Genomic DNA, 26,081 nt, shown 5'->3' on the forward strand with positions numbered 1-26,081 from the left:
ACTGTTATGTATATTTCATATTTTTTTATATTTAACATAATATTCATAATTTCTATTACATTATTTTTAAAATATAAATCTTATTTGTTGTATTATAGAGTATTGAAGAAGCTGCTAAAAATGAAGAGAAAAAATTGGCTATTAAATTAAAGAAAGAACTTAATGTTGCTGACTTTCTTTTACTTCAGTAAGAATACACTTAAACTCATTAGTAAAGTTTCAGTTTTCTAAAACAATTTTCATTGTTTATTTGGACATTTTCTTGTTAGATAACAACTAAATAAATAAAATGAGATTATCAAAGTCATTTTTTTAAAACTGCTTTATTAAAGTCATCTTTGAAAGCTAGTCTTCTTAAATTTTAATAACTTCTTGGGTACCTCAATGTTCTATCCTCGATCCTGTTTTATTTCTTATCTACATTAATCATATTCCTGGAATACTGTTGTCATATTTGGGCTGTTTCTTTTAATGATATTCTTTCTCTTCTTGACAAGTTTTAAAAACGCATTTTAAACATAGTTGGACCTGCTCTATCTGCCAAGCTTGGCCTCTCTTCAATTGCCATAAAGTTGTGTTTCTGTCTCTTTTCTGCGAGTACTATCATGGTCGCTGCTCATATGAGCTATCATCTTTTGTTTCCCCAACCAAAACTAATTCACGCTTACTCTTCATTCAGCAAAGTCTCATTCATTTATTGTATCTGTCCCTGCATGTTCTAAAAACTTGGTCTTATTGGTCTAGTTTTTTTCCATGCACTTCAACCCTTTTGAATTCTCTTCATGTTTTCTTGACTCATACAACGTACAACTTTTCAAGTCTTCTTGCAACTGTTTCCTTGCTTTTTAACTCTATTCTTTGTTTTCTAGTAACTCTCGACTTAATAGTGGTTGGTTGCAGCCTTGTTGAAAGTAAATCAGAATTAGAAAAAAAAAAATGCTATTTAAATAAATCTAAGTTTTATGTTGTTTTCATTTTTGATGTATCATACTTGTTATAATTTTATTATTGATGTATCATGCTTTTTATAATTTCATTGTCATTCTATCATACTTGCTATAATTTCATTGTTGTTGTATCATACTTGCTATAATTTCATTGTTGTTATATCATACTTATTATAATTTCATTGTTGACTAATCATACTTTGTATAATTTCATCGTTGCTATATTGTGTTTTTTTGTAATTTCATTGTTGACATATCATAATGGGTGATGCGGAAGTTATCGGACAAATCTTAATTTCATTATTTGAGCATAATAATTAGTTTTTGTGGTTTTATGCGTAGGCATAAACGTTCTATAAAATATAAACTTTATTATTTGAAACACAATTATTTAAAATGAGGTTAAATGCAGCTGAACGAGAATATTTTCAAAAGCGACTAAAAATGTTTTTTGTAAATAAACCTAATATTAAAAAAAAGAAAATCATAAATCATTTTGAAAAGGAAGGATTTGCTCGAAGTACAATATATGATAACCTAAAAAGACTTGAAACTGTTCAATCGTTTTTTGATAGAAAGCACCCTGGTCGTCCGACTTCCTGGACTAGAGAAAAGAAAGCCGAATTAACGAGACTTGTCAACAATCGAAAAGGGGTCAGTCAGAAAAAAATAGGTATTAAATTCGGTGTAAATCAATCGGCAATTGGTCGTCAGTTAAAAAAAATGAATATTAAATATAGAAAACGTGAAAAGACTCCAAAATACACTATAGAACAACAAATAAAGGCAAAGAAAAGAAGCAGGAAACTAGTTAACCAACTCTATAACACAAAATCGCTTCTAGTCATTGATGACAAAAAATACTTTTGTTTTGCAGGGGACAACATGCCTGGAAATTCTGGATACTACACAAACAACAAAAAGACATGCCCAGAAAGTATTCGTTTTATAGAAAAAAAGAAATTTCCAAAAAAATTATTAATGTGGATAGCCATATCTGACCGTGGTATGCCCGAGCCATTTTTTTGCACTTCCAAGGCTGTAGCGATCAATTCATCAATCTATATTAATGAATGTTTAGAAAAATGACTTCTTCCATTTATTCACAAGTATCATGGAGACTTTGAATATTTATTTTGGCCAGATTTAGCAAGTTCTCATTATTCTAAAGATTCTCTAAATTGGATGGACCAATATGTCTATTACGTTGATAAAGAATCCAATCCCCCAAATGTACCTCAAGCACGACCAATTGAAAATTTTTGGGGACATTTGGCACAGAAGGTTTACGAGGGAGATTGGCAAGCTTCAACAGAGCAAGTTTTGATTGATCGCATTAAACTAAAACTACAAGAAATTGATTTAAACTTTTTACAGTCGCATATGAAAGGCGTCAGAGCAAAATTGAGATCAATTGCAGATGGTGGTGTTTTTTCATATAAAAAATAATATATTTTTATTAAAAGATAAATGCTTTATTTAAAAAAAATATAATAGTAGTTTGTTTTTTTATTTATAAATAAGTTATTGACGTTTTTATTTTGTCCGATAACTTTCGCATCACCCGTTACTTGTTTTAATATTATTGTTCAAATCATACTTGGTAGAACTAATTACAATTCCAAACTGTTCTAAAACAATCTGTATGTTAATTATTGGCATATTTTGAAACTTTTTGTGATCTTTTTTTAAGAATGAAAGATAAACATGAGAATCTCAAACAAGAAAAAGAAGTAGGTCTACAGGAAAGAAATACTCTCAAACAACAGTTTGACGAGTTTGAATCTGCTAATAAATCAAAAGAGTTATCTCAGTTTCACTCTAAGACTCAGTTAATTGATGAATATAAAAATGAAATCATTTTAAAAAAGGTGAGTGAATACTCTTGAAAGTTGTAGGATTTTTTTTTTTTCTTTAAACTTTCTCCCACATGTTTATCTTATGCATATACATTTTTAAAGATGTATAAGAAACTAAGCATGATAAGCAGGTAGGTCTTAAAATTTGCATATTTATGTAACAACTTCTAAAACAGTTTTTTTTTTATTGATAATGAAAACATTTTGTTAAAATATATTCTCATATGCCAAATATGGTTTAGTGCTACACATAACATATTTGACATCATAATAAAAAGGGTGTAGGAGAATAGTGTAAATGTATTGACTGATGTGCTTTGGTTAGTGTTGTATGTCTTATTAAAGTACATACATGTCATTTTTAATAAGAACATTTTATTTTAATAAAACTTGAAAATGACATATATTAAGATATTTTTGAAATATTTTCAAATATATTGAAAGATTTTTTTACAATATTTGGATATTAGTTGTTTGTTTTTTATTTTTGAAGATGCAACAAGAAAAAGAAAGATTAAGAAATGAAGTTGAAGATAGCAAAATTGAAAACTATGTTAAAGCTAAAAAGGTAAAACATTTGTTGTGTATCCTTGAAAATCATTTGTTATATATCTTTGAAAATCATTTGTTGTGTCTCCTTATGTCGTGTATCTTTATGTCATAAATCTTTAACAATGAAAAATGGAAGTCACCTTTTTTTCATTTGCTTATTGAAAAGTTGATGGTTTCTTAAAAAATTGTACAATTTAAAATAAAAAATTGTAAAGTGCACAATTTTTGTGGATTTAATAATTTTAAGTATAATTATTTTTGTTTACATCAAATTTATTAAAATATTACAACATTCAAGTTATTTATTTTTTTGTAAATTTCATGTCATCACTTCCTCAATTGATTTTTTCAGCACTACAGTTATTTATCGATAACTCAAACCTCCAAGGGACTAAGGAAAAAGGTTTGACTTAGCGAATGTCCAACTAACTTGGGTAATATGAGAAGTTACTTTAAGTTATCTGATTTTTCTTTATTCAATGCTAAAAGTATAAACATTTAGTATATACCATTATACTAAAAAAAATGTTTTAGTGAAAATTTTAAAATTAAAAAAAAATGTTCTAGTAAAAAAATATTTTAGGGAGAGAAGTTATATGTATTGTATTCATTCTGTATACTCAAAAAATAATTATATTTTTATAACTTTTTTCAATGTTATAACAACACAATGACTTTCTAATTGTTTGGTGATGAAATTGTGTGTAAAAGGTTATAGAATGTGTTATTTATTCATGAATAGCATGGAAATATTCAGGTTCTAAATTAATGCATTGTTTTTGGATTGACTCAATAACAGGTGCAATTTTGAACAACTTTCCATTATCTTCAGAAAAAGTCATGTTGTCTATAAATTTGTCTGCAAATAGAGGATATTGAAGAGAAGTGGATCAATAGCTACTGTAGGCAGGTAGTTTAACTAACCCCGTCAACATTTGCATCCCAATCAGCATATAAATTTTATCAAGAGTGGTATTGATGCACTTCCCTGATTTTTGTGTGCTGTACAAGTTTTTGCTTTCAACCATTAACTGCAATAACTCATTGGTAAGGAATTGTTTGAAATATTGAAGAAGTCAGCTTTTTTTATTTGATCCTTAAACTGATGTTCATTTCAACTCTCAAGATCTCTGAATTCAAGTCTTTTTTTTCCATTGCTACTCATGTTTTGCTTTTTTTAGAACAGCTAGCAGTATATGATTATCATCTTCATCATTATCATCATCGTCATTATTAACATCATCATCAACAGAAGTATAATTGTGTTGTCGTTCTCATTGACTAAAAACTCATCATCATCTGATAAATCTGATATATCTCCATTAGTTACAAAGTCACATAAGCAACTAAATATTTCTTTCGCTATGCCATATATATGTTTTAATATCTGTATAAAATCTTTTTTTTTTTCAAACTTATAAATTATATATGTATCTATAGTAATCATTGAAAAAAAATATTTACATATATTAACTAGTCAAATTAAAAAGAAAATATCACATTAAATAAAACTAATAAGTTCCAGTACATAGATTAAAATTGCAACTCGTTTGGGTCAATGATGCCATATTGCTTCATATATATTTAAAAATTTGTAATATATAAAATACTGATCACTTCTCAACTAAAATACCCTCAAATAAATCTTTATAATTTGTATTTTTAAATCATTTAATAAATCAATGTATAAATATGTTATATTGACACAAATTAAAAAAATACAAGTGAGATGTTTGATTTTTTACATCTTTCCTCCAATGCAACAATAAACCTCGTTTTTACTTCTTACAAAGTTTGTTTTACCATTATGAATAATTTTAGCGTTTATAGACCATGGTGATGAATAACAGCTCAAAGCCTTATCCTTCTTATAGGCTTTAGCAAGCTATAGAGGAACTCTTAAAATCAATGATGCCTTATTGCATCACTGGCCCATAAAGGGTTAACCAAAGTTCGACTTAACCAGAGAATTTTTATGGTAAACAATTCGACGATTTCAAGGGACCAAATAAAACAGTTTGAGATTCAATCTGACTGTTGTTCGACTTACCAGGAATTAATTCAATTTTCAAATTTGCCTCCTTTTTCTTATAACTCTCTATTACCTTTATCATCTCTATTATTTATTCTTATCGCCTTTTTCTTATTACTCTTATCAAAATTGGCCATTCAGATTCAACAACTTGCTGCTCAGTTAGATTCTATGACTTGCTGCTGGGATAAATCTATTGATTAGGATCTTTGGATGTTGACTTCATTTTTATTATAATACTCCAATTATTTTATTAGAATAGTATTATTGGAACAGTGGATTGATAATTAATGATGACAAAAATAATGTTGGTTGTTTGTGTTTTTTAATTAATGTGTAAAGAAATGTTTTCTTTTAGTATGCTTTCAAATTTTCCATTTTAATACTTATATATACGTGCATTTAAAGTTTATACTCAATTTCGTTATAACAATGTTGGATCTTAATGAGTTAAGTCGACCTGAAACTGATACTAAGAAGTGGACATCTTTCTTGTATTAGTCAGAATTTTTTTTTTTAAACATCTTCGCTTCCAACAAGGCTGCAAGCATCCACTAATTAAAGTTGGAAGTTACTGAAAGAGAAAAGATGAAGATTGTAGAGCAAGATAAGGATTGACGGACAACTTAAAAGATTGCAAATTATATGAATCAGGAAAGCAAGATGAAGGAAGAGAATTCCAAAGAACTGATGTTCGAGGAAAAAAGCTAGACAAATAAGCGTTTTTGGAGCACCTAGGAACAGTCACAGAAAAAGGATGACACTTTATTGAATGACGAGTAACACGAGAATGAATTTTAGTAGATGGCACAAGAGGCGCTAGCTCTTTAGAGCAGTGTCCATTATAGTATTTATAGAAAAGAGAAAGAGAAGCAACATTACGACGATGTGATAATGGTTAGAGGTTGGCTGCAAGAGCAGGTCCAACTATGTTTAAAATGCGTTTTTGCACCTTGTCTAAAAGAGAAAGGGCATCATTAGAAGATCCGCCCCAGATATGGCAACAGTATTCCATACAAGGCCGGATTTGAGATTTATAGAGATAGAGAATAGAATCCGAAGTAAGAAAGTGACGAGCTCTATAAAGAGATGCAACCTTAGCAGATGCTAATTTTGCAACAGATTTGATGTATGGTTTCCAAGAAAGATTGGAAGTAAAAGTTAATTAATAAATATAGGAAGATCTAAATTATTGCGATAACGATAATAGGGGGATTCAGGTGATGAAGAAGAATTAGATATTAGTTTTAAAGGGATCAAACTGTAATCAGAAGAACCTAAGGGTGAATGTGGAACCCTAAGCCGTAACAAAGGGCTCCGCAATGCACACCAAAAGTACAAACAGGGACACCATCCATGCGCAACATGGCACTGTTAATACTTTGATATTTTTCAGCTGTTGATGGAATCAGCCTCTCTGAGAGCTACCACAGAGTTCGAGAAACCTGACTACCAGCCGGCCTCAGAACCATAAAACTGAGTTTTGAAGCTGTACCCTCATTAGGAGATAATAGAATGAGTTGCCTAGTCATAAAAACAGAGACACAAGCAAAACCCATGCATTGAGTCAAGAAGATCCAGCATTCAACATCCTAAACTGGAAACAATGTATTAAAAATACATCTGCGCCAGCCTAATAGATGAAGAAGGGGTGCGAAACTGGTCAACAGATAGAATCTGTTTACCCCTTTAATTGAGTTAAGGCAAACAGTTGTAACATGATTATTTCAACAGTTGATTTCAGAGCTTTACATGCTTTCTAAGTTGTTTATCATTATCAATTATTTTCATTTAAAATTCAACTGATCATGGTAGTATAATGCTTTGCAGTTGTTTTACTTTGCTTAACTTGAACATTTTTTAATCAAACCGTTTTCCTTATTTCTTTTATGAGGTTTGAGTTTCCAGAATTTTACTGTAGATTTATAAAAAATCAAAAAGTTTAGAGAGCTTTTTAGTTTTGGGTTAGGTAATGTTTGCTGCTCAGTAAGGTGGTGAGAATAATTTTTTAAATATACTTTTATTATTTTAGAAATTGTCAAATGTTCGAAGACAAAAAGAAAAAGAATTATTTGAGTAATTATATTTATTTTGTATTAAAACTCAACAATGTAAAATAAAATTAATTTTATAAATTTTAGTAAATTTTTAATTTAATTACAACCGCTTCATCAACAATATTAGTTTTTTTTTTTTTTAATTAAATTTCTTTATACAAGTTTTTCATTGGTAATATTCTTGATTTCAGTACTTTTGCTTGCTCAATCTTTTATTTATTTTTATGAATCTTTTTTTTTTCTGTACATAATAATGTTGACATATCTGCACTAACTCTCATAAGAATATTTTTTCATTAGTATTATGACATTGTAAATTTTTTTCAACTTGTTTCTCCTTGTTTGCCAAGGTTTTTCCTTAGAGAGGGTTGTAACCACAATTAAAATTATCTCGATGTGGTCTTGGGTAGATGTATTAACATAAAACTTCTAGCTTTTTTTTGTGTTTTTTTTGACCTCCAAATTAATATTATGTTGGGTATCATGCATGATAAAGTAAAAATAACATCAGTATATGTACATTTTTTTTTAGAACAGATTTATGCTTAATCAGACTTTATTCTACTAGATAGATCTAGGACTAAATAGAATTAAAAAAAACTATTAACTAATCACCCAGATTGCTTAGATATTTTATTTCTATTGTATTTTCTTTATGTGAAGTTAGTAAGTCTGATATAGTTTATACTATACAGTCTTTTGAAAACAAAATTATTTTTAACTTGATATTTTTTTGAGTCATCATATGTTTGTCAGTATGTATTACACTTACTGCCTATTTTGTTTACTTTCTAATTTTCTTTAAATTCTCTGCATACTTATGTAGCATTCATTTTTCATTTAATAAATCATTTTTTACTTATTGTATACTGAGTTTTCTGGTTATCTCAAGTTATCGAATGATAATAACCTTACACTTTTTTTTTTGAAAGAAATTGTCCTTTAGATTTAACATGTCGCATTTTTGTACACATTAAAAACATGTGAACTATTTCATCTTTTAATAAAAGATGAAATTTATAATTTACTCATAATATAAGAGAATTTCAAATGTAAAAAAACACATGTTTAATTTTAAAACTTTCACTCGTCTTAAATAATCATATCTTTATTAATTCCTTGTTTATAAGTCTGTAACCAACTAATGTAAACTGTAACCAACTAAAGTAAACTCTATAAATGGTAAGTTATCTTAAATAACTATTTGCTATTAGCTTTTTTAGCTATATATATATGCTTTAGCTCTTTTTAACTATATATATATATATATATATATATATATATATATATATATATATATATATATATATATATATATATATATATAGATATATATATATATATATATATGCTGTATATATATATATGCTGTGTATATATATATATATATATATGCTGTATATATATATATATGCTGTATATAAATATATGCTGTATATATATATATATATATATATATATATATATATATATATATATATATATATATATATATATATATATATATATATATATATATAAACATCTATAAATTTATATACATATAAACTGTATATATATGCAGTTCTTGAAATTAGGATCAGCGTTCCACAATGTTGACAAATCAGCAAAAAATTGCGAACCTCAAATTTGTGTCAAATGTTTTCACTAACCTGATGCTGACCTGCTGACCTAATGGCAACCTCTAAAAGTTTAAGTTGGGCAATTTTTTGATGAACTAATTGTTCCTAATTCTGAGGGCTGTATATGTGTGTATATACTTATGTGTGAGTGTAGATATGTATAGTTGGGGTTATGACTTTTTGGTACCCTAAGTTGGCCCTATTAAAAAATAAATAAACTTTGGTTTGAAGGTAACTCAAAAATCATTGTTTTTATTTACTTTTTGAAAAAGATCACCCACCAGGGCACTTTATTTATACATATTTTACCCCCTCCCCCCTCCCTCATATTTTGCCATACACCTATTTATGTACCTTCCCTCTCCCTAAAAGTACCTTTGCTTTTAACCTACCTACCCAACATTTTTAATATTTTTTTTAGTTTATTGTCTCCATACTTTTATAATTAACCCACAGCCCCACATCTCATATACACCATTTGCAAACGCTTCTTTCACTCTGAGCATACATACTTTATGGACGATCTCTAAATAATACTCTTTGAATTTTGGTGTATTTGACAGAGACATACTGAATGCACTGCTGCACTATATACTCTTACACACCATTTTGGACAATGCTGAAAAAACTTTATAAACTTGGTTTTCTCTCCTGTTTTTAGAGTTTTTCATCAGAGCATAACTTCAATTATATAGCCATTTCTTTATTGATTAATCGAAGTGATTCTTAAAAAAACAAAAAACTTATAAAATCATTTAAAAAAAAAATATATATCTTTTGTAAATACAAAACATAGAAATCATGGACATTACAGCATAAACACAAAAGTTACACAAAACAGTAACAAAAAAATGAATAAATATATTTTGAATGATTATTTAAAAATATTTGCGGAAAAAAATGATTTTAGTGAGAATTTCAACTAACACTTACTAAATGCTGTAGTTTTATTAACTTTATATGGGTCACAACAATACCTTTGTGTAGTTGCATAACTTGTAGGGAACACCATAAAAATATATAGAGAAATGATCATTCAAAGCTCTATGCTATATCTAAGGAAAAAAAAAATTTTGTTCTTCAGGAAAGCTTTGAATAACTCTTTTGCAAACCATTTGAGTAAACAAAGTTTTATGACAACCATGACTTAGTGAAGCACCAATATTCTTTTTTTGTTTTTAGGTATTTAATATTAATTTATCTATGCATAAAAATGTTTATCATTTTATTTATCCTAATTAATGAAATATATTTGTATTATCTGTATTCAATAGCTAAAATGAAGATTGCATTATTCTTAAAAAAAATAATACTTGCCCAGGTCTTTTTTTAGCCACACTTAAAAATTATAAACTTTGAATTTCCTTGTTTAAATCAATTTCAAAAAGAAAAAAAAATCAAATTAAATTAAATGTTAATCCTTTTTAGAGATATTACCTATATAGCAAATTCAAAATGGCAGATTTTGCATTCTGAAAACCTATTTTGTTAGAAATGTTAATACATCTTAGCAATTAAAAGACCTCTTAAAACTATTTTTGCTGTATTTCTTTATCTTATATTAAAGATGCATTTAAAAAATTTCTTATATCGAAGATACAGATTAAAAATTTCAGGTTTTAAATTCACTATATGCCCAGTCAATTTTCAGTCCTTAAATAAACCTAATATTAATGTCTTAGGCTGGAAGCTTAAATTCTATAATTTTGAATCAAATGTCACAAAATTAATCAAAAATGATGCCTGCCTCTTTTTCACATATTTTCACAAAATGATATAGTTTTCTCATTCTCTTTTGCATTCAACTTTTATTTGCTGTAACAACATTGAAATTTTATCTTCAAATTGTTTTTGTTTTTTTCCAAAATGGTCAAAAAATATTTTTTTTTTTAAATAACTTTAACTTTACTGAATTTTAAGGTAGATTACTACTATCATATTGATTTTAAGGTATAATTAATAATGGATTTATTATTTTATTTATACGGCTTTAAGAATAAGACATTTTTGAATAAAATAATAAATTGCACAAAATAGTCTTAAATTTTTCATAGTGCCATAAATTTAGAATGTTTATAGATATAGAGTTGAAATTTAGAGGAAATCTATTTTTCCATCAAAACTACATGAGGTGTTAATTTCAAGAAAATATGAGATGGTTATCAAAAAAGGTTCAGTTCATTTTGTATGGAATAATACTCAATTCTAATTAACTACTATTACTATATAATACAATTGTTAAAGATAAGCGATTCAAGGTTCATATAATGCAACTATTATTTTCAAATTTTTATTTTTTTAGTTCAAAAAGCACCCATTTTTTCCGGCTAAAAAATGTAGATAAATCTTTACATGCGTTATAGTATTAACGTTTGAGTAAGATGCCATTAGCGCTTGTTTTGCTTAGCTCCTTATCATTTCTCAATTTAAAGCGAGTCTCACTACTCTTCTGAATATTGATTCTTATAGATTTTTACTTAATAACTACTCTAGGCTAGCATTAACTAAAGTGGCAAAAAAAAAAAACTTTTCGGGTGGCATCTAAAAATGATTAAAGATTGTTTTCAACTGCTGGGGATATATAATCTATACAAAAAACTGACTGCTTTCAAAAAATTCAGAATTTTTTTTAGAGAAAATATTCCTGTTTATGAGTTTTGTTATTACATTAAAAGTTGTTAGCTTATTGTTTTATTTTTGGAAGAAAAGTAATTAGAAATTTAAAAAGAAATTAGTTATCTAAAATTGTAATCTAGTATACATATAGTAATATGGATGGTGTTACTTTGTATATAATAATATGATTGCATATTATATTTTGCATCTATTAATGTACTTTAGTGCAAATGAACAGCGCAAGGAAAAAATACAAACCAAACTAAAGGAAATTTTAAAAAACAGAGTTGATAACGAAGATATCAGGCTTCTTAGTGCTGTGAATGAAAGAGAACGTCAGCGTCTGGTACAAAAATATTTTACACTATGTTTTTTTGAGCTAATAATATTTTCAGTTTTTCTATTTATCTATGATAAAAATTATTATTTGTTTTAAAGGTATGTTTTGAATAAATATGTATACACATATATATGTGTGTGTGTGTGTGTGTGTGTATCGAGCATTGTCCGGCACTTGTCTGCTAAAAAGCAACATCTATCAGTCATTTTATGTACATTTATTTAAAACCATTTTAATTGTTCCAAAATTAATAATAAATTCCGTATATAAACTTCATTTTTTGAATTTTTTATTTTTTATACAAAACAAAAATTGATGTTAAACACAGAACTACGTTCCTAAAATACGTCACTTTTTTGAGTTAATTCATTTTTTTTAAGACGCCAAAACATTACATTTTTTTGAATTAAGTAGCCCGGTTTTTTATCATTTATATTAAAATATTGCAATTATTTATTAATTTAAATTTATGGTTCAGTATTTATTTTGTTTTTTGTCCGAGTTTTTATAAATTTCAAACGATTATTTTAAAAACCCCTGTTAAAACACTTTTTAAATTTATTTTATAAAAATTTTAATCTAATAGTTATTTTAATGCATATAACTTTACTTACTTTTATGTACTTTTTCTTACACTATTAAATTTGAGTTGTTACGTAACATTTGTTTTCGTGCTAAAGTTTTTTGCTAATAAAATTTTGCTATTAATTTTGTGTTTATAAAATTAATCATAGAAAAAGTTTGAAAAGATTTACAAAAAAATACGACTATCTTATAGCCTGACTGTGTTTCATCGATAAAGACTCATCAGAAATCAATCAGATTTCTTATAAGTCTTCATTCATTAAACACAGTGTTAAATGAAAAAAAATTTTGTTAAGTGATTTTCTACTAATTTTTAATTGCTCGGTTTTTTTAAGAATATTGAGCACTCTATTTTGTAGAAACGATTTTAAAGTTATTTAAATATATATATATATATATATATATGTATATATATATATATATATATGTATATATATATATATATATATATATATATATATATATATATATATATATATATATATATATATATATATATATATATATATATGTTTTCATACTTCTTTATTTAGTTTGTTTTTTTGTTCTCAATATTCTTTATAGTTTTTCGTTTGTTTGTTTTTTTTAATTTTTATTGGTATGCTTATTTATTTTGCATGTTCTTTCTGTTTTTAACTGCACGTTTTATTATTCTCTTTTTCTTTTTCTTTTTATTAGGAAAAAGAGGAGAATGAAAGAATTAAAAGCAAAGAAATAGTTCAATCAATTAATCTTCATCGTGAGCATGTGGTATTGTTTATGAACTTTACTATTTTTTTTTTATATAGCTTATTAGTTCTATTAGTTTAAGTTATTATATAACTTATATTCAGATAGTATGTATCTTTGCTTTGTATCATATGTTCATACATAAATATATATACATACATACATACATACATACATACTTATCTCTCTCTCTCTCTCTCTCTCTCTCTCTCTCTCTCTATATATATATATATATATATATATATATATATATATATATATATATATATATATATATATATATATATATATATATATATATATATATATATATATATATATATATATATATATATATATATATATATATATTAGTAGTAGAAAATCACTTAACAAAATTTTTTTTTTTTTTTTCTGGAAATGGAAAAAAATTTTGTTAAGCGATTTTCTACTACTAATATAATTGCTCTGTTCTTTTAAGAACATTGAGCACTCTATTGTGTAGAATACTTCTTAAAGTTGTTTAAATATATATATATATATATATATATATATATATATATATATATATATATATATATATATATATATATATATATATATAGTTCTATAGTTTGTTGGCTTTAGGAAGAGCGGAAGGAAAAAAGTGATTCTTACGCCAACACATACGTCACTTTTAATTACTTTTGACTTTCGTCCAACATTTCCGTGTTGGACGAAAGTAAAAACCATTTATTTAATTACAAATTAATCGTTTTTTAAAAAAACCACAAAAACGCAAATTTAATTGACCAGAATGTTTTTAAAAACATTCTTAATGTTTTTATAACATTTTGAATGTTTTTAACAATATAAACAATGTTTTTATTTTTATTTTTTTTAATAAAATGTTTTTATTTTTATTTTTTTTAATAAAATGTTTTTTTTTTTATTTTTTTTACTGTAAATCATGCGCGGAGTGTTGCTACATCGACTATCTTATAGCCTGACTCGCAAGGGAGTGCTGCTACATTGACTGACAAATAGCCTGACTCGCAAGGGAGTGCTGCTACATCGACTGACAAATAGCCTGACTCGCAAGGGAGTGCTGCTACATCGACTGACAAATAGCCTGACCCGCAAGGGAGTGCTGCTACATCGACTGAGGGTTTGGTTGGGGCAGGCAGTCTATCATTATTAAAAAAAAAAAATTCCGGTCTTGCATTTTAATTTTTACTTTTTGTCAACAAAATATCGAAAAAACTCTCGCACAACATCTAAGGGTTATTTATATATCTATATATATATATATATATATCTATATATATATATATATATCTATATATATATATATCTATATATATATATATCTATATATATATATATATATCTATATCTATATATATATATGTATATATATATATGTATACATATATATATATATATATATATATATATATATATATATATATATATATATATATATATATATATATATATATATATATATTTATATATCACAATGACCTGTTGCCACATTTAAAAAACAAATCGGCAATTTCAAACAAATAACATATTATAAATTTAATGTATATGAAAAATTAATTTTCAGAAACATAGTTATCCTTTTAAATAAGTGCATTCACTCTAAGTATTTACATAAAAGATATAGTTCTGTTTGTAAACATAATCCTCTTTACTTTTGTTGCATTTATATTCGTAAGAATTCACCCATTTGTCGTGAAACTAGGTTTGAATCCACAGACTATTCTTTCATGTGCTTTCGTTTAGCACCACTTCACTCTATTGCCTTTCTCTTTGTTCTATATCGCTCTCCTTCAGCTGAAGACTGCACTCTTTTCAACGTTATTTCTGATCATATTGACCAAGCCCTCTCTCTTTATCCATCAGCTAATATAGTTTTTGTCGGTGACTTTAATGCTCACCACTCTGAATGGCTTGGTTCTAGTGTCAGTGACTCTGCAGGCATTAAAGCCCACAACTTTTGCCTTTCTCAATCCCTAACTCAAATAGTCAACTTTCCAACTCGCTTTCCTGACAACCCGAATCATCTACCTTCTCTACTCGACTTATGTCTTGTTTCTGATCCTAGTCAGTGCTCAGTTTCTCCGCATTCACCCTTAATTCTTCTGATCACAGTTTGATCTCTCTAAAACTAATATCTCTTCATCACCTGAATCCCCCTATTATCGAACCTCTTACAACTACAGTAAAGCTGACTGGGATTCTTTCCATGATTTTCTTCGTGATGGCCCTTGGGTAGAAATCTTTCGTCTTCCTGTCGACAAATGTGCTTCTTACATAACTTTGTGGATTCAGGCTGGAATGGAATCTTTTATTCCCTCTCGACGATTCCAGGTCAAGCCTCACTCTCCTCCATGGTTTTCCTCACACTGTGCTGCTGCGATTGCCAATCGAAACCGTTACTTCCATATTTATCAGCAAAACAATTCTTTAGAAAACAGGCGTCTGTTTATTACTGCTAGAAACAATTGTAAAAAGGTTTTGTCTAACGCCAAAACCTGCTATTCTTAAGTCATGAAATCTTGTATCTCTTCTCAAAAATTAGGCTCTTGTGACTTCTGGAGAATCTTTAATAATATCAATAATAAGGGCAAATCTATAATTCCACCTCTCTTGTATGGTTCAGACTTTGTCACCTCACCTAAAGACAAAGCTGAATTGTTTGCTTAAAACTTTTCATCAATATCATCTCTTGATTCCACTAGTTGCGTTCTACGTGATATTGCCAACAAACAGGTTGATCCATTGCTTGACATTCATATCACTCCAGCATCTGTATCTAAAGTGATTTCCTGCCTAGACTCTTCTACAGAAGAGTCTTTAAGAGTTTTTTTTTACTTTAGATACAGATGCTTTAGATACACTTGCAGAAGTGTTCTCCGGAGCTGTCGTCTATACTCTCAAAACTATTCAACAAGTGCTTATCAGAGTCTTGTTTTCCAGCCTGCTGAAAAGCGGCATCTGTTATCCCTATCTTCAAAAATTCTGGAGAGCAATCTGATTCGTCTAAATACCGTCCCATAAGTCTTCTTCCTATCTTAAGCAAGGTTTTTGAATCTTTAATTAACAAAAACTTAATTTCTCTTCTTGAATCTAATAACTTACTTTCTGACCATCAATATGGATTTCGATCTTCTCGTTCTACAGATGATTTGCTAACAGTAATAACTGACAGGTTTTATTGTGCATTAGATGAAGGTGGAGAGGTAAAGGTCATCGCTCTTGACATTTCTAAAGCTTTTGATAAAGTTTGGCATGCTGGTCTTCTCCATAAGCTTTCTTCTTATGGTGTATCCGGCAACATCTTTAAGATGATTGAATCCTTCCTTTCCAATCGTAGCATAAAAGTTGTCCTCGATGGACAACACTCTTCTTCTTATTCTGTAACTTTAGGGTTTCCTCAAGGTTCTATCCTTGGCCCTATACTCTTTTTAATTTACATTAACGATCTTCAAGATATTTTCACATCTAAGGTGGCATTATTTGCTAATGATACTACCATTTATTCTTGTCGTGATAAGAAACCAACACCCTCTGATTGCTTGGAGGGAGCATTTGAGCTTGAAAAAGATCTCACTTCTGCTACAGCATGGGGCTCACAGTGGCTGATGAACTTTAATTCAGATAAAACTCAATTTTTTCAGCCAATCGTTATCGCAATAATTTAGATCTTCCTATATTTATGAACGGTGATGTACTCGATGTGTCACCTACTCTTCATCTTCTAGGATTAACTTTTACTTCCAATCTTTCTTGGAAACCATATATCAAATCAGTTGCAAAATTAGCATCTGCTAAGGTTGCATCTCTTTATCGAACTCGTCACTTTCTTACTTCGGATTCTATTCTCTAACTCTATAAATCTCAAATCCAGCTTTGTATGGAATACTGATGCCATATCTGGGGCGGATCTTCTAATGATGCCCTTCTCTTTTAGACAAGGTGCAAAAACGCATTGTAAACATAGTTGGACCTGCTCTTGCAGCCAACCTCTAACCATTATCACATCGTCGTAATGTTGCTTCTCTTTCTCTTTTCTACAAATACTATAATGGGCACTGCTCTAAAGAGCTAGAGTCTCTTGTGCCATCTACTAAAATTCATTTTCGTGTTACTCATCATTCAATTAAGTGTCATCCTTTTTCTGTGACTGTTCCTAGGTGCTCCAAAAACGCTTATTTGTCTAGTTTTTTTCCTCAAACATCAGTTCTTTGGAATTCTCTTCCTTCATCTTGCTTTCCTGATTCATATAATTTGCAATCTTTTAAGTCGTCCGTCAATCCTTATCTTGCTCTACAATCTTAATCTTTTCTCTTTCAATAACTTCCAACTTTAATTAGTGGCTGCTTGCAGCCTTGTTGGAAGCAAAGATGTTTAAAAAAAAAAATGTTATATTGTCTTCCACAGGAAGACGTGCGATCCCACGTCATTATTTGACCAGGCAAATCACATTTTGCTTTGACAATTTGGCCGCGGTTATTTCAAAAAAAATTTTAAAATCATGCTGAATTAAAAATATTATGAATTATACCTTAGGTGAAATAAATTGTATCAAAACTTTTTTACAAACGTTTTTATATTAGCGAAACGCTTTTAAATAAAGTAAAGATTTACTGTTATTGATTTTTTTTAAAAGTATAATTGACAGTTGTATATAATTTTTTACATTTAAGTTAATACATTTAAAAAAAAAAGACAGATGTTTTAGAAAGCCGTTACAATTAAATAAGTTTGATCTTTAATGCTTTTTCATTATTGAAACTCTTGTTAATGAAGTAGCAAAACTCTCCTAATAAATTTATAATAAGTATTAATAAACTGTTGTTGTTTTATTTATACATCTATGTTTTTTTTATGATAAATGTTAATATTTTTAAACAAACAAACAAAAAAACAAAGTACAAATGTTAAAACAAAGAATGAAATAGTTTTTTAATGCGTAATAATTTACTTGTTTATATTTACATAGAAACTGATATATTTAAATTAATAAAAAAAACACAATAATTTAAATCAAGTGTGATTATATTTTAAACAATCATTAAAAGTAAATTGTTCTTTGTTCATTAATGTTTATTAATGTTCTAAACATTAATAAAGATTGAAAATTTTTCCGAATTTGATTAAAAACATGATTTATATAAACTAAGCATTTTAGTTATTTGAGTTTTGTTTCAGTAACTTCCAAAGCAGTTACTTTTAGTTACCAGTAACTGCGATAATTTGGGCATAACTTAGGGTAATTTGAGGGTAACTTATGGTAATATTGGTAAGTTATAATTTAAAAAAGGTAACTTTAATTTAAAAAATTGACTACTATTATTGATAGAATATGAGAAGAATTCTTACATTATCATTAACACTTGCGTAGATTTTATTTAAGTTGTTTGCGTACAAATATTTAAAAGTATTTTCAGTAAAAAAAATGGGACAAAATTAAAAGTTAGTCCCTTGCTAGAAATATATTTATTTTTTTACAAATTCAGTTAATTTTTGAAATTTCATGCAAAAACGTTTTGTTGGAACTATTAAGTTATTGAATGCCACATTTAGTTTTCATTTCAATTATTTTATTTCATTATTCTATTTAAAACCTCATTCTTATATTTTTCCTTAATTATTTTACAAAGTTAGCTCAGACTCTTTGAAAAATCTTTTTATACAAACATACTACAAACATTTTTTTTTAGATTTATTTAACAGTTTAACAAGAATTTTATTTGAGATTTTTAAGAACATGGGGCTGCATAAACTGTGTCACGCATATTTTTATTTTGTTTTATCACGATTCCTTAGGCGAAATAAAACTTAAAACTTAGAAGATTATTCTGGAATTAAAGCTGCCTGAAAAATAAACTTTTCCTGTAACTTTTGTTAATTTTTATTATAATTAATTATTAAGTATAAAAGAAATTAATAACAGTTATCGGTAACTAGAATTAAGTTACCGGTAAGTTATCAGTAACTTACCGTCAGTGACGTTACTGGTAATTAACTTGCCGAACCCTAAATCCATCCAAACTAGACTTAAAAATATATAGAATATTTTTGAGTTTTATATAGAAATATATAAAATATTTTTATTTATGAGCTGGGATAAAGTTAATCTATGTGTTGAATATCTTGCTAATAAAAATATCAAAATTAATGATTCAAAGTTGTTTGTATCAGCAAGTAGTTGATGAAAATCAATTTTATAACAAGTTGCTGGTTAATGAAAAAGGTACTAAAGATTTTGAAAGTTGCAAAACAACAGAATTTTTACTGCTAATTATTAAAATTGCTTAGTTTTACTTTATTATTATGTCCCATAATGCTAATATAGAATGTATTTTTTCATTGATGCAACCACAATGGTCAAAAAAAAGAGTTTACTTGGTGAATGCTATATTAACTAAACAATGCAATTATAATTATCTTTGATTTAGATAATTTCATAAAATAATTATGGATGATATTGCATTTTTTTTCTTTTAAATTTTATCAAAGCATGAGTCAAAAACCCCACATTAAGAATGGGTAATGGGACAAGTGAAAAGTAATTTTAAAAGTTAAAAGAAATGTCTGCAGTTTGGGTCCTGATCTTTGTGATCAACCTTTTACTCTAATGTAAGGTTTGTATATTTTTTATAAAATAATATTCAGTAAAGTTAAATTGTTCATTCTAGCTTGCAGAAGCCGATAAAGTTGCAAAAGAAACCAAACTGATAGACAAATTTGATCTTCAAAAGCGGGTAGAAGAAGACATAAGTGTATGTTGTTTTATCACTGCTTATTTCAAATATTAGTTAAACGTTAAAAAGGTATTTAACCAAATAATGTTGATTGATTTTCTTTGGGTGTATTTTCTTCCCTACATTATATATAAATATGTTTATAATGTAAGTTGATTTCAATAAAAAGACAGCATATAACTATTTTTAAGTATGATATAATAATATATTAATGATATTTCGCTGACCTATTGTGGTCATCAGGTAAAAATAAAACGTTACAAAATAACTTAAAACAAACCGTTTAAAAAGAAGACATTAAAAAGCGTCAAATATAAAAACGAATTAAATAATATAATAATGACGTCAGTTAAATTTTTGTCAATACTACATCTAATCAATTAGATAAACAGTTTATTAAACTACCTTGGATACCTGTTGTTGGCCCAAAACTTCAAAGAGAATTTGGAAAACAAAACATCAGAGTTGTATTTACATACCATTTTAAATAACATATTATGCAACAACAAAACAAAACTACTTCTAAACTCAAGTCTGGGAGTTTACCAACTTAAATGCTCATGCAGAAATATATATATATATATATATATTTGTGAGACCAAAAAGAAAATCATTTCAAGAAGTGCAGAACACCAAGGAGTTTGTAAAAATCAAAAATGGTCAAGTTCAGGAGCCACAGAACATTCTAGAACATGCCATGGTAACTTTGAGTTGGTTATTATCAGCCGTAAAATAATGCTATAAAAAAACTGTTGCAGAAGAAACCATCATAAAGTATTCTTAAAAAAGCAACTATTTTATAGTTTTTATAAATATTTTAATAAATGATTGCTAGCTTTTAGATGCAATTTTATTACGAAATAATAAGGAAGTCATTGTGTTGCTAAACTTTTTCAGTGTTATCTATGCTATCATGCTGTACAGTCAGTACATTGCGAATACAATTGTAACATATTTCACTGAAACATTTTTCAAACTTTTATTGATATAGTAGGCCGTGTGAATAAAAATGAGCATATATATATATATATATATATATATATACATATATACAAGGTGGCCCAAAAGTCACTTTATATTTTAGAAATTAAATAACTTTTTCTTAAATAACTTTTTTTTTTTTTTATTAAATTAATTGAAAGTCCAGTGGTTGTAAAGAATGCACTAATTTAACCTTGTAAGGATACATGCGCAAGTCTCTTTGAATGCGCTGCAGAGAACTCCGTGAGATGCCAAGCTCTTGAGAATGCCTTTGAGTGGATGTGTTTAGGTTCTCTTCAATGCTACAGCTCGTAGCTTCAGTATTTTCATGTGAACGTACTGAACAACCTCATCCACCTCTAGACCTATCACTTACAGAGCTATGCTCTTGAAAATGCATCACTAGATTCAATATTGCAGGCCTACTAGGGGGATGTTGAACATTGAAATGGCGCATATACGATCTTTGCGTTGCAACAATTGACCGTCTATTTTCAAAGTAAAATTCAGTGATCTTTATTTGTTGTTCTGTTGTAAACTTATCCATACCAAAGATCTCCAAGATTATATTTTTTAATTCTGAAAAGAGAAATAGAAATATATTAATAGAAAAAAGTTATTTATTTTTTAAAATGTAAAGTGACTTATGGGACACCTTGTATAAATGGCTGTCGACACCAGGAGCCAGAGGGCCATGGGGCTATGCCTCCTCTAACCCCACCTTACTATTATTCAAGGTAATGTTTTTCTTAAAAGCAATAAAACATCGACAATAGAAAAAGTGCACAAAAACATATTATTTGCTGCTGGTCTTAATTGTACTAAAGGCAGCTAGAGTAAGAATAAAATCTCAAATAAAATCTCTCACTATCCAAAAAAAACTTTGAAATATTTTTTTATGTTACAAAGTATTAGTTTATGCTATATAATTTGAAAGCCAGTTTAAAATTATTAGTATGCAAGTTAATTGAAATTAATAATACTGTAAAGGATATTATTTTCAAACACGTTTGAAAAGAAATAAAAAGATTTGTAATAAAGTTAAAGCAAGTATAAAGTTTTTTGAAATATTCACAAAAATTAAAAGAACTTTATTATTACTTTTTATTTTGATATTTGCCTTTGGAATTTACTTTTACTTAGAAAAATCATGGATTTTTGAATAATTTTTTTTAGGGGGGGGGGGGGGGAGGGGCAGGGGTATAGCCTGAAAAAGTTCTAGAATTTTGTAACCAAATATCCTTAATAAAAAGAAAAATGGTCCTGGAAAGATAGTAGTGCAAAATTATTCCTGTCAGTATAACTAGTTTGAAAATTACTCTTGGTTACATTATGACAATTAAAAGGATTATGTATTTTGTTTCTACTGTACGACACAAAAATTAAAATTAACAGCATATAAGAATAAAGAGCCAGCATACATATCAGTTGGCTTCAGAAATTAAAAAAAGCGCCAGATCTGAGATCACCAAAATAATAAATGCAACATGGGTGCATCTATATTTGAAATTGTTGTTCCTTCTTGTGGACTCATTAAGTCAAGATTCAAAGATCAACAATATCTTAAGGCAGTAATGGAGTGCATCAAATATCTTGTTTGCCAAGGGCTTTCTTTATGAGAATCTGATCATGTTAATGATAACCGCACGTTGTTGTTGATGTTGATAAATAAAGATAAACCATTGATATTTGAAAGATTTTTTTAAATGGCAACAAAAAAAGTTCAACCATCAAGCCTACCAAAATGAGCTTCTTACACGAATGGTAAATGAGGTCTCAAGGAATAAATTAAATTTTATAAAAGTTAATAAATTTTTTAGTGTAGTTTGCGATGAGTTACTGACAAATAAAGAATAGTTATCTTTTTGCATACGTTGGATAAACAAAAATCTTTGTGTAAGTAAAGATTTTTTAGGGTATTATGAGCTTCCAAACATTTAAAGCAATACGATTGTCTCAGTGATAAAGGGTTCCTTGGTCAGATTTGAGTTACTGATTCAAAGCCTCCGAGGACAATGATGGAGCAAGTAATATAATGGGGAAAATGAATGGAGTAGCACAACAGATTTTAAAAGAACATCCAAAAGCCCTTGCTATTTACTGTCAAGTTTATTGATAAAAGATGCAAATAAACTATGCAGAATTTTCAATGAAGTCATGGGAACCGTATGGGAGATTATAGTTCTCATTAAATTTTCCCCTAATGAGAAAGAATGCTTGGAGAAATCAATGAAAATATGAGTATTAAATGATGACAATAATGATGTTTTGGATAAAGCAAGTTCTCTATCAAAACTATCAGTTACTTGTTGAACATTTCGTGCAACTGTTTGTAGCAAAGTGTTTTTATTTTTACAAATCCAATTAACAAGGAAAGTGTAAAATTTAAATAAAGAAAATTAAGCACTTGAATTTATAATAAATAGAAAAGACATATTAGCTCATATTATGATTTCTTAAATTAGGTATGCTTAATTTTGAATAAGTTCTTGTATAGGCTTTACAGAACTACATGCAACTGATAGAAGTTTGGGGTAGCTGTCTTGACGAAAACGTAGAAGTTGATGTAAAATCTAGAATAATATAATGTAATGCTCAAATGGAGTCATTTAAATTCTTTTATGGTATCAAAATAGGACACAATTTATTTAGTTACAGACAACTTATCAAGAACAATCTAAGCAGAAAATATTTCAGCAATTGAAAGCCATAAAGTAGCTCAACTGACCATCAATATGTTTGAACAAATGAGAAAATCAAGATCTACTCGTTTATCTAATACGGTTGAACAAATAAGATCAAAAAGTCAAGCTGCGCTTTATAAAGCAAAATTTAAAGCTGAAAAATGCCACTATTTTAATTTACCATCTATTTCAAGAAAACTAAAAATGCTAAACTACAAAACGTGGAAGCTATATTTTAGTAGATTGATCAAAAGCTAATGCACATCACCAATTATGCCTAAAGGAACATTATTTTGTGATATTTTGAGATTTTTGATTCCATTAAGAGCAATCAAGGATAGATTTCACCAAACTAGTTTTGAAGCTTATCTGACGATGGAGTCATTTTTACTTATAGTGTTAAAAGTTAAAATATAAAAAACAATTTTCTCTAACTCGAAACCAACTTGTTTTAAAGACATATTTAAAGAGATTCAATCACTTTCAGAATGCAAAAAAAACATGATTCCGAATTTCTTTGTTATTTGTGACCTTTTCATTGTCATTCCTGTGAGCTGTGACTGTACAACTGAAGGATCTTTTTTACGGACACGACGGTTATAATCTTGGTTAAGAGGTACATTGACAAACATCATAAAACATTTACTGGCTAACTAGACATGTAAAATTGGTAACAAATTTGTGTCTAATCACGACAAACGCTTCTTCAAGTTTAAATGGTTTGTTAAAAAAGATTTAATATTTTTGAAATTAAAAGTAGTTTAAATTTATTTATTTTTTAAAGATTTTTAAATGTATATATTTTTTACGTTAAAATAAAACAATAGGTTTTTTATTTTATTAGGTTTTATTTTAACGTAAAAAATATGCACCTGTATTATACATTTATATTTAAAAACTAATTTTTATAATAAATAAAAGCAAAGGGTTTACATCACTAAACAACATTTTAAAAAATTTAGATTTAAAAATAATTCGCTTTTATTAAAAAAAATAACTGTTTTTCCAGTGTGATAAAATTATAAGACATTCTTGAAAAATATAAATATTCTTTTATAAAAAAAGACGTCTCAATTTGAAAAAATCAATAGAAGGTACTTTTACTATTTTTTTAACCATTGTAGAAGGTAAAGAATCGTACAACTTTTTTATGTACGAGATGGCAATTGCATCCCATGCATATGCGATGAAAGATTTCAAGCCAGCTAGTGAACTATATTGTTTACCACCTTTGAACACTATATGTGACAGCTGTCCCCAAGCATTCTCAATAATATTCAGGTCTAGGGATCTAGCTGGCAATTCAGTATTGCAATTACACTGTTGAAATAATCCTTTACTATCTTAGCTGTATGAACGCTACCATTATATTGCTCAAAAGCGAAGTTTTCACCACCAATGACAAATGCTTCACGTAGTAAAAATTCTTGAACAATTAAAGAGAGCTTTTAGTCTTCATTTTTCCGTGATATCCAATTTTGCAATTTACCTTAATACCATATTACGGTCACTTAATGTTAATGGATGTCCGGGACTTTTTTTTATTTCATACGTATCAGAACTATTAATGTAGTTTCTAATCACAGTTCAGCTGCGTCTAATGTCTCTAGCCATATAACTAATGGTATGACCTATTTTTGCTTAATTAGAGAGTATATTTTTTTCTAATTCGGATTCAACTGTGCAGAACGACCCATCATTATTTAATTTGTTATTATATACTTAATAAAAAAAACCTCAATTTTTTACAATTCAAACAGTTCACAGTTAAATAATTGTCTGTGGTGTTTGCATAAAAGTTTAGGTAAATTAAAAATGAATTTTTTAAAACTTCATTATTCCTGTATGGTCATAATGTATGGCTTCATTTGTATGGTCCAAGCGTTGTTATAACATTAAAATTATTTTATAAGTTCTCGTGAACAATTGCGTTTTTTAAAGTTTTGGGGGAACGCCTTATCATTTTGTCGCGCAGTGTGCATATATATATATATATATATATATATATATATATATATATATATATATATATATATATATATATATATATATATATATATACATATATGTATATATAAATATATATATATAAATATATATATATATATATATTATTTTTTTAATATATATGTATATTATTTTTATTTTTTTAATGTTTAGTTTCATAAAAAAATAGAGTTGGACAAACTTAATCGCCGTTCTCAGCTATTTAATATTCAATGTTACCAGAAATGCCAAATGGTATTGAGGCTTACTTTCCGAGTGTTATATCATTTATAAAATAAATTTTTATGTTGAAGTAGATTACTGTTTTAAAGAAGTTTTTTAAGAACTTTTTTA

The 26,081-nt window shown here is 27.6% G+C and overlaps 1 protein-coding gene across 2 annotated transcripts in view; it reads left to right on the forward strand.

The window, feature by feature from the left end:
- LOC100203159 (cilia- and flagella- associated protein 210) overlaps nucleotides 1–26,081 on the forward strand; it is a 37,629-nt gene that overhangs the window by 10,991 nt on the left and 557 nt on the right. The window contains exons 7-14 of one of the 2 annotated variants that reach the window (XM_065810916.1): nucleotides 99–187; nucleotides 2,641–2,818; nucleotides 3,300–3,374; nucleotides 7,423–7,466; nucleotides 11,911–12,031; nucleotides 13,289–13,360; nucleotides 20,011–20,094; nucleotides 25,902–25,982. In XM_065810916.1, coding sequence (XP_065666988.1) covers nucleotides 99–187; nucleotides 2,641–2,818; nucleotides 3,300–3,374; nucleotides 7,423–7,466; nucleotides 11,911–12,031; nucleotides 13,289–13,360; nucleotides 20,011–20,094; nucleotides 25,902–25,982 — 744 coding nt within the window. The remainder of the gene's footprint in view (nucleotides 1–98; nucleotides 188–2,640; nucleotides 2,819–3,299; nucleotides 3,375–7,422; nucleotides 7,467–11,910; nucleotides 12,032–13,288; nucleotides 13,361–20,010; nucleotides 20,095–25,901; nucleotides 25,983–26,081) is intronic. The other variant, XM_065810917.1, reaches the window with a different exon arrangement.

This window comes from Hydra vulgaris, chromosome 11 (assembly GCF_038396675.1).
Source record: "Hydra vulgaris chromosome 11, alternate assembly HydraT2T_AEP".
Lineage (NCBI taxonomy): Eukaryota > Metazoa > Cnidaria > Hydrozoa > Anthoathecata > Hydridae > Hydra > Hydra vulgaris.